Source organism: Acipenser ruthenus, chromosome 59 (genome assembly GCF_902713425.1).
Source record: "Acipenser ruthenus chromosome 59, fAciRut3.2 maternal haplotype, whole genome shotgun sequence".
Taxonomy (NCBI): domain Eukaryota; kingdom Metazoa; phylum Chordata; class Actinopteri; order Acipenseriformes; family Acipenseridae; genus Acipenser; species Acipenser ruthenus.
Window position 1 is genome coordinate 4518283 of NC_081247.1, and position 10581 is coordinate 4528863.

A 10581-nucleotide genomic window follows, 5' to 3' on the forward strand; every position below is an offset into this window, starting at 1 on the left:
CTCTAGAAATGTGGAATTAGCGTTTTTGGAGTTTTGCAAAAATAAATAAATAAATAAATAAAAGAATTTGACTTGAAAAAAGAAAAAAGGACCAGGGGTCATAAATGGAGATTAGATAAAGGGGCATTCAGAACAGAAAATAGGAGGCATTTTTTTACACAGAGAATTGTGAGGGTCTGGAACCAACTCCCCAGTAATGTTGTTGAAGCTGACACCCTGGGATCCTTCAAGAAGCTGCTTGATGAGATTCTGGGATCAATAAGCTACTAACAACCAAACAAGCAAGATGGGCTGAATGGCCTCCTCTCGTTTGTAAACTTTCTTATGTTCTTATGTTCTTAATTGTAGACATCTATTTTTGTAACTTTTTTTTTCCTCATCCACAAAAGCAAAACTTTTGCTACAAAAGATTTTTCCTATAATTATTTGTATGAGAAATTTCTAAAAATTCTACATTTCCATTGGGGTATATAAACTTTTGACTACAACTGTGTATAACAATTAAATGAACTGGAAGACTTTGTCACTTAAAATAATGTATTTTTTGCAGTTTGTAAACGCTACAGAAAAACATAAAAAGACACTTCTGCACATTATCCACCCCTCTCAGACGCACACGTCGTATTTATTTTTATTCCTCGCATCTGTTAATATAAAATAATAAATGCAAAGACTTATTTGAGATTAATATTTCGTTGAATTTTCGGGAAACTAAGCTTAATTATGCTAACAAGGTGAAAGTAACTGTAGTAGCTAGAAACAACGTAGACGTCCATTCTACGATGTGTGAAAAGAACAGCGTTCTCATAATTATTACTTTTGTAAGATTTCATACCAGTTAGTCTCAGTGATATTGATTCGTTTTGAGATTTTGTGATTTTTTTTAATGATCTCTGCTCAGCAGGGTTAGGGTTAATGATTCTAGTTTAATCTATCGTTTGAACTTTGTTTTTTTTCAGCAACTTTCCTTGGACCCCCACCCCTGTGAATTTTCCCCTTTTGGGAGTGGCTCCCTGCACCCCCTCATCATCCCCCAGCCGGACCCCCAGGAGGGGGTGCGAGAGGCGGAGAGGGGCAGGGAGAGAGTGGGGCAGCTTTACAAACTCCTGCAAAACACTCTGCGTGAGGCAGGACTGCCTGAGACACGAGATCGAACCAGAGAGCCAGCGACAGGTGAGAGGGGACAGGGGACAGGGGACAGGGGACAGGAGAGAGGGGTGGTAGAGAGGGGAGAGGGAGAGGGGTGGGGGAGAGGGGTGGGAGAGAGGGGAGACGGGTGGGAGCGGTAAGGTGAGCAAGGTGTAAGGCAGGGGCTTGGGGTAAAAGATTGAATCAAGGAGGAGAGCGGGAGGAGTAAGGAAGGGAAGAAAAAGGAGAGGAAGGGAAAGAGGAGGTAATAAGGGGGAAAACAGCGGGGTAAAGGGTAGAAGTTAGGAGATAGGAGAAAGACTAAAACAGAGAACAAGCAAAAGGAGGGAGAGAGGGATGAGGAGAAAGGAGGGAGAGAAGAGGAAAGGATGGGAGAGAGGGATGAGGAGAAAGATACTAAACCAAGGAGCAGGAGGAGAGGTGAGGGGATAACACAGGAAGGGGGGATAGATCAAGGGATAGGAGGAGAGAGTTTGGACAGAGAACAGAAGAGACATTCATTTGTTTGACCCCTGTGTTTGTGTCTGTGTGTGTGTCTGTCTCTCTGTGTGTGTGTTTCTATTCCAGTCTCCTCCAATTCAGACATCACCATCTGTGTGATGGGATCTCCCCTGCCATACCTCTCCCTGCTGCTAGAGGGAGGCAGAGAGGCCCCAGGTAAGAGAGAAGTCTCACGCATATTATTATTATTATTATTATTATTATTATTATTATTATTATTATTATTATTATTATTAATTGGTCATTTAGCATATGCTTTTATCCAAAGCGACTTACAGAGACTTAAGGGTGAACTATGCATCATTAACTACTGCTGCTGCTGTTGCAGAGTCACTTCCAATAGGAGCTCGTTTGTTTGACATCTCATCCAGAGGATGGAGCACAAGGAGGTTCAGTGACTTGCTCAGGGTCACACACACACACACAGGGAGTCAGTGGCTGCTGCAGAGTCACTTCCAATAGGAGCTCGTTTGTTTGACGTCTCATCCTGAAGGACGGAGCACAAGGAGGTTCAGTGACTTGCTCAGGGTCACACACACACAGGGAGTCAGTGGCTGCTGCAGAGTCACTTCCAATAGGAGCTTGTTTGTTTGACATCTCATCCTGAAGGACGGAGCACAAGGAGGTTCAGTGTCTTGCTCAGGGTCACACACACACAGGGAGTCAGTGGCTGCTGCAGAGTCACTTCCAATAGGAGCTCGTTTGTTTGACGTCTCATCCGAAGGACGGAGCACAAGGAGGTTCAGTGACTTGCTCAGGGTCACACACACACACAGGGAGTCAGTGGCTGCTGCAGAGTCACTTCCAATAGGAGCTCATTTGTTTGACATCTCATCCAGAGGACGGAGCACAAGGAGGTTCAGTGTCTTGTTCAGGGTCACACACACACAGGGAGTCAGTGGCTGCTGCAGAGTCACTTCCAATAGGAGCTCATTTGTTTGACATCTCATCCAGAGGACGGAGCACAAGGAGGTTCAGTGTCTTGTTCAGGGTCACACACACACAGGGAGTCAGTGGCTGCTGCAGAGTCACTTCCAATAGGAGCTCATTTGTTTGACATCTCATCCAGAGGACAGAGCACAAGGAGGTTCAGTGTCTTGTTCAGGGTCACACACACACAGGGAGTCAGTGGCTGCTGCAGAGTCACTTCCAATAGGAGCTCGTTTGTTTGACGTCTCATCCTGAAGGACGGAGCACAAGGAGGTTCAGTGTCTTGCTCAGGGTCACACACACACACACAGGGAGTCAGTGGCTGCTGCAGAGTCACTTCCAATAGGAGCTCGTTTGTTTGACGTCTCATCCTGAAGGACGGAGCACAAGGAGGTTCAGTGACTTGCTCAGGGTCACACACACACACAGGGAGTCAGTGGCTGCTGCAAAGTCACTTCCAATAGGAGCTCGTTTGTTTGACGTCTCATCCTGAAGGACGGAGCACAAGGAGGTTCAGTGACTTGCTCAGGGTCACACACACACACACAGGGAGTCAGTGGCTGCTGCAGAGTCACTTCCAATAGGAGCTCGTTTGTTTGACGTCTCATCTGAAGGACGGAGCACAAGGAGGTTCAGTGTCTTGCTCAGGGTCACACACACACACAGGGAGTCAGTGGCTGCTGTAGAGTCACTTCCAATAGGAGCTCATTTGTTTGACATCTCATCCAGAGGACGGAGCACAAGGAGGTTCAGTGACTTGCTCAGGGTCACACACACACAGGGAGTCAGTGGCTGCTGCAGAGTCACTTCCAATAGGAGCTCGTTTGTTTGACGTCTCATCTGAAGGACGGAGCACAAGGAGGTTCAGTGTCTTGCTCAGGGTCACACACACACACAGGGAGTCAGTGGCTGCTGTAGAGTCACTTCCAATAGGAGCTCATTTGTTTGACATCTCATCCAGAGGACGGAGCACAAGGAGGTTCAGTGTCTTGCTCAGGGTCACACACACACACAGGGAGTCAGTGGCTGCTGCAGAGTCACTTCCAATAGGAGCTCATTTGTTTGACATCTCATCCAGAGGACGGAGCACAAGGAGGTTCAGTGACTTGCTCAGGGTCACACACACACAGGGAGTCAGTGACTGCTGCAGAGTCACTTCCAATAGGAGCTCGTTTGTTTGACGTCTCATCTGAAGGACGGAGCACAAGGAGGTTCAGTGTCTTGCTCAGGGTCACACACACACACAGGGAGTCAGTGGCTGCTGTAGAGTCACTTCCAATAGGAGCTCATTTGTTTGACATCTCATCCAGAGGACGGAGCACAAGGAGGTTCAGTGACTTGCTCAGGGTCACACACACACAGGGAGTCAGTGACTGCTGCAGAGTCACTTCCAATAGGAGCTCGTTTGTTTGACGTCTCATCTGAAGGACGGAGCACAAGGAGGTTCAGTGTCTTGCTCAGGGTCACACACACACACAGGGAGTCAGTGGCTGCTGCAGAGTCACTTCCAATAGGAGCTCGTTTGTTTGACGTCTCATCTGAAGGACGGAGCACAAGGAGGTTCAGTGTCTTGTTCAGGGTCACACACACACACAGTGAGTCAGTGGCTGAGCCGGGATTTGAATATCCTGGTATCAAACCCCTTTCTCTAACCACTGGAGCACCAAGCCTCTGTTTATTATAAGCCATTCGGAGTGAAACGGGTGAAGAAACAGCTACTTGGGTTTGATTGATTGAGCGCTGCTTTTCTTCAGACTCTGTGGAGAACAGCGATCCACACAAACCCCAAGCAGCTGTCTCTCCACTCGTTTCACTCTGAGCGGGTAACGAATCAACCGCAAGAGAGGGATCGTGCAAAGAGCTCAAGAGAAAGCACACTTTCCTCTTGATTAGAGGCAGCCACCGGACACTTAGAAACACATCAAGTCATTACAGAGACGTTAAAATCCAATTCCTGACCCCCTATAGCGCCTACCAGATCATTGATCCACCCCCCTTTAAAGGGGTGCTAACTCCAAGGTTTTTAAATGCATCTCTGATTTCTTATTATAGCAATGCTATTACTGCATTATTTACTTATTGAAATTTTCTGTATTAACTATATAGTTATGATAATGTACTCTTATACTGTCTCCTCTCTTCCCTCCCTCCACTCTCTCTCTTCCCCTCAAATTCTATTTCCCCACTCCTTTCCCTTCTCTTTCCTCCACCCTGTCTCTCTCTCCTTTTCCTGATCTCTCTTCCCATCTGCCCCATCTCCGTCTCCTTACTCCATCCCTCTCTTTTGCATCTCCCCTCTCTCCTTTCCCCAACCCCCTTATCTCTTCCCCATCTTCTCCCCTCTCTCTTCCCTTCCACCCTTCCCCTCCCCCTTCTCTCTCCCCATCCTACCCCCTTTCATCTCCTCCCTCTCTCTCCTCCATTCCTCTATATTCTCCATTCTCTATCTCCTCTCCCCTCCTCCCCACTCCTCTCCAGGTGACGTGTTCCTCTGCCTGTCTCCCTCCTGGCTGTCCCGCTCCCCCTCCCCTCTGCACCCGGGCCTCTCCTCCCTGTTCCTACACCGGGGCGTCTCCTTCGAGCTGGGGGGCCGCACCTACCTCGAGGACTTCCGCCCCCCCCGCCGCGTCACCTACCTGCTTCCTGTGGGCAGGGAGGAGGGGCAGGAAGTAACCCAGGAGGCAGACTGTCCCATGGGCAGCACCCCAAGGCTGGCGGAGCTGCTGGGAGACACGCTCCTGACTCGGGTTCTGTTAGAAAGGAACCAGGTCCGCTGCCCCCCCACCCTGGGGCTGATGTACCGCCCCCCCCGCTCGTACCAGACCGAGGGCACCACCGTCACCGCGGTCAGTCTGACGGAGAGGGAGGGGCAGGGGGAGCTGGTGCAGAGAGAGGTGCTCAAGTTTCTGGAGTCTCTGGCTATGGAGCCGTACAGCAAGGTATAGCCTGGGACTGTTAAGAACTGGACCAATCGCTTGGCAATATTTGCTGTTGAGAATAACATGCCAGATTTTGATGAATTGCTGTGAAGTATTAAATAAAAGATTTAAATCATGTTCAGATAGTGTGTGTGTGTGTGTATATATATATATATATATATATATATATATATATATATATATATATATATATATATAAATGTCTGGAATTATAAAGAAATTTATGGTTTCTGGACATTTACTGAAGCTTATTGGTAGAGGCACTTGGTTATTCTTAAGATTTAAAGGTAAATCTTCTAATCATTTTTTAAATACACAGTATAACAAATTATATGAAATCTTGTCAGGGTAATGCATTTCCAGACCGTTTCCTCAGAGGGGTGTCATGTCTCCTCCCACCCTGCAGGTGGTGCTAAAGCCCAGCGGGGGGCGCTGGAGCGGGTCCAATCGGCCGGTGAGGTTCCTGGAGAAGCGGGACTGCGAGGCGGTCCGTAGGGAGGTGTGCTCACTGCTGCCTCTGCTGGAGGAAGGAGAAACCGTGCTGCTGGAGGCCTTCTGTCCCACCATGTCTCCAGTGTCTCCTGTTCTCACTCAGACTTGGGACATGTACAGACGTAAGAGGAGGAGGAGGATGGAGAGGAGGGAGGGAGGAACCCCCCACACCCCCAACAAAAATAACTTCCCCTTCCCCCTCCCCACCCAACACAACAACTACAGCATATTAGTATAAATGAGTCATTCAGCAGACGCTTTTATCCAAAGTGACTTACAGAGACTAGGGGGTGAACTCTGGATCATCAACAACTGCTGCTGCTGCTGCAGAGTCACTTCCAATAGGAGCTCGTTTTTACAGACAGACAGGCAGGCATCCACAAAACTCCCATATTGTGACACATCCAATAATTCTTATCAAGTTACCCCCCCCCCCCCCACCACCCATTTAAGAGAAATATAAAGCACCCCCTTTCTCAGGTGTATCCCTGTCGCCTGGGAAATGCATTAAAACCCATTAAAATACAAAGATTCAGAAACAACTGAAGGGGCTGCATTTTCAAAGTGCTTTCTGTAATCTGTAATTAACTCTGATTAAGAGGTAGAACAGCTGTTAATTTTTACAAAACACATCTCGTTTTGTGTTTTGCATCCCATTAGAGGAAACACTATGAAAATAAAGCCGCAAATGTATTATTATTATTATTATTATTTTAAAAAAAAATGCAAAAAAAGGGAGATTTGAATCAGACCCCTCTATAATAATTTCCCTATTTCTTTCCTCTCCACCTTCTTCTCTATCTCTCCCTATCCCCCTTCTCCTCTCTATCCCTCTCTCCCTTTTCACCGCTCTCCCCTTCTATCTATCTCTCTTTCTCCCCTGTCTCCTCTCCTCTCTCCTCTCCCTCTCCATCTCCCTCTCTCTCTCTCTCTCAGGAATGAATGTCCCTCGTCCTGACCTCTCTTTTCGGATGTGTGCCGTGGTGACCCGCTCTCCCGAGGGACTGCCCCTGCTCAACCAGGTGAGAGGGGGAGAAGGGAGGAGGAGGAGGGGAATCAGGTTTGGGAACTGGGGAAAGAAGGGAGGAGAAGCCAGGAGATGTGGATTGGAGCATATAAGGAGAAGCATGAGAGGGAAGAAGAGGGAGAGGAGAAGAGGGAGGGCTAAGGAGAGAGGGCAAGGTGGCAGGAGGGAGAATGAAAACCCTAACCCTAACCCTAACCCTAACCTGTTTCTCTCCTACATTCCCCTCTCTCCACTCTCCACTCTCTTCTCCTCTCTCTTCTCTCTCCTCTCTCCTCTCTCAGTTGGTGTGCAGTGTGGGCCGTTCAGACAGTCCTATTCGGCATGGCTCCTCCCCTCTTCAGTCTCTAGAGACCACTCTGCAGGATTGGGGCCTCTCTGACCCGGCCCAGTGCTCCAGCATACACAGCCAGGTGAAGAGCACTGCTGAAACCTGCCTCCGCGTCGCCATGGAGATGGAAGCAGGGCTGTCTCCAGAGCAACGGGGGGGCCTGGCGGCGCAGACGGACATGATTGGTGAGCCAATCAGGGTGCATGAAAAGGGGAAGGAGGAGGGAGTAATCTAGTTGTATGTATTTCAGTAGTATTTCATTTTTTCAATTTGTCAGTTTTTGTTTCATTAAGTATATGGAAAACTACAAAGCGCTGGCATGTAGTTCAATATGTTAACGTAACATTGTTCAGCAGGTTTCATTTGACTTTATGAAGCAAAATTAGTTAATTCTCTCCCTCTCCTCCCTCCCCTAACCCTCTCCCTCCCCCTCTCTCTCCCTCTCCATCTCCCTCTTCCTCTCCCTCTCCATCTAACCCTAACCCTCTCCCTCTCACTTTCTCCCTCTCCCTCAGGAGTAGACATGCTCCTCTCGTGTTCCGGTCAGGTGGTCACCCCGTTCTGCCTGGGTCTCAAGCCGTCTCGCTGCCTGGAGAGCTGCGGGCTCTTCCTGTCCGGGGGCGGGGCTCTGCTGCACACGCCCCTCAACCGCTCCCAGCGTTACATCATGGAGGGGCGGAACCTGCTGATCATCGGCGCGGGGGGATTCTGCGAGACCTTTGTGTGGGAGTCAGCGAGAGACTTCGGACTGAAGGTGATTCGGGGTTAGGGTGGTTACAGTGCTTTCCTCCCCATCTCTCTCTCTATCCCCCTTTTCTTTATTTCTGCCACTTTCTCTTCCTTTCTTTTTCCCTCTCTCTCTTCTTCTCCCCTTCTTCCTTATTCTCATCCACTCTTCTCTCTATCCCTCTTTCCTTCTCCAGCCTTCTCTCTCTCTGTTTCTTTCTCTCATTCTTATCCTCCACCATGCTCTTTCTCCCTCTTTTCTTTTCTCCCTCCCTCTTTCCTTCTCCAACCTTCTCTCTCTTTCCTCCTCTCATTCTTATTCTCCACCCTGCTCTCTCTCTCTCTCTCTCTCTCTCTCTCTCTCTCTCTCTCTCTCTCTCGCATGCTTTTCTCTTCCTGACTCGTTCCCCCCTCTCTCCTCCACACAGATCCACCTTGTGGAGTCCAACCCCACTCATTTCGCGGCTGACCTGGTCACCACCTTCATCCACCTGGACCTGACCGACCACAAGCGGGCCCCAGAGAACTGCTCCCTGATCTGCGAGGCCCTGTATGAGCGTGGGATACATCCTGATGGCTGCCTCACTTTCTGGGACGACTGTGTGGTACTGGTGGCTCTGGTCTGCGAGCGACTGGGCCTCCGGAGCAGCCCCACCCTGGCTGTGCGGACCGCCAGACAAAAGAGCCAAACCCACCTCTGCCTACTGGACGGGGCCCCTGTGGAACCCAGCCTGGCCGACTTCCGGCCACCCTCTTTCCTGGAACCCAAAACCACCAGCTCTCCTCCTCGCCCTCGCTTTCCCCTCTCATCCCCAGAACCCACTCTCGGCTGCTGCTACTCCTCTCCTCGCCTCTCCTCCCTGATCCGATCCGTGGAGCCCTCAAACGGATCCACCACCACCACCACCATTGCTGATTTTCCTCCTGCTTCTCATTCCAACAACACAATTTCTGACATCGCTGACAACCGAGTGAATCTCACCAAGCTGTCCGGCAATCCCATCCGGGATCCCTCGTCGGAAAAAGCCACACCCGTGGATAGAATTTCCGGTCTCTTCCCGGATTCTCCTCTACCTTTACCTCTTCCTTCCCGCCCCGTTTGGACCCCCTCCCCTCACATCTACGCCGTGCCCTGCTACCACGTGGAGTCCCGCGCCGACTTGGAGAAGGCAGCCCGGCTCGTTTCTTTCCCGGCCGTCATGAAACTGGAGTACGGGGCCGGGGCGGTGGGATCGAAATGTGTCAACTCTGCGGAAGAATGCCAAGCCCACTCAGAGAAGATCTCCAACGACATCCGGGAAGGGACCGACTATGCAGGCGCTGGGCTAGCTTGGAGCAATGCCATGACCCTGATGGAGTACCTCTCGGGCACGGAGCACGAAATCGACCTGGTCCTCTTCGACGGGCAGAAAGTGGCCGCCTTCGTCTCCGACACCGGCCCCACTAGAGTCCCCAGCTTCACCGTGACGGCCGCCGCCATGCCAAGCTACCTCCGCCCGGACAAGCGGGCTCAGCTGGTCGAAGCTGCCCTGCGCTGCTGCCTGGGCTGCGGTCTGACAGACGGAGTCTTCAACGTGGAGATGAAGATGACCCCCACGGGACCCAGGCTCATCGAGATCAACGCCAGGATGGGTGGCTACTGCCTCCGCGATTGGATCCAGGTGGTCTACGGGGCCGACATCCTCTTGGCTGCTTTCATGGTGGCTTGCGGGCTCCGCCCCAGGATCCCCGAAGCCTCCCCGCCGCTGTGCCACCTCATCGGGGTCATGTGTATCTTACCCCAGCATTTCCAAGTCCTGAAGACCACCGCCAGCTCGGAGGTGCTGCGTCTCCTGCACTCCCGAGGGGTGATCCATTTCAGCCAGCTGGAGGACAAGTTGATCTCGAGAGTGTATGAGTATCCCTATTGCAACGTGGCCTGTCAGAGCCAGGATAGAGACGCCGCGAGGCTCCAGCTGCTCAGCGCCTGCCAGATCCTGGGGATCGATTCTCCTGATTATCCCGTGTCTTATTTCTTGTCAGATTTTAAATAGTTAGAAGCCGGGGGAAGTGTCTGGGGTTTTGTCTTTCAGATAGCCACAGCATGAGATATTTCATGTTTTTTAATCATAGCAGAAAAATGGGTTTGAGTATTATATGAATTTGGGTTTATCCTTGTGTAGCTATATATATATTATATATATGTGTGTGTATCATGTTTTTTAATGGTAAAAGCTGATCTACTTTTTCTAACCTGGCTTTTTGTATGTTTTGGTCAGATGACAATAGAAACAAAATATGTCTCTGCTTTTCACTCTGGGTGTGGCATTCTTACCTCATTTTAATAAATAAAGTCCAGTTTTTTTTCGAAATAAAGTTTCTATCGTTTTTATATTTTACAATGTTAATAGCACAATAATAACTACAAAGACTACAAAGTTTTGTTGAGGTTTCTTCGTTGAGAAGTCTCCACCCTTTATCAAAGCTAAGCTTCATTATTCTAACGTGAA

General features: G+C 49.7%; 1 protein-coding gene across 1 annotated transcript; it reads left to right on the forward strand.

The window, feature by feature from the left end:
* Positions 1–1025: 1025 nt before the first annotated feature.
* Positions 1026–10441, forward strand: LOC131725028 (carnosine synthase 1-like; the record flags this gene model as incomplete). The annotated part of the gene is made up of 8 exons (XM_059018361.1): positions 1026–1173; positions 1717–1806; positions 5059–5519; positions 5926–6133; positions 6948–7033; positions 7320–7551; positions 7882–8120; positions 8521–10441. Coding segments are annotated over 8 exons (3069 nt in total), but the record flags the coding sequence as incomplete, so codon positions are not given.
* Positions 10442–10581: the final 140 nt, after the last annotated feature.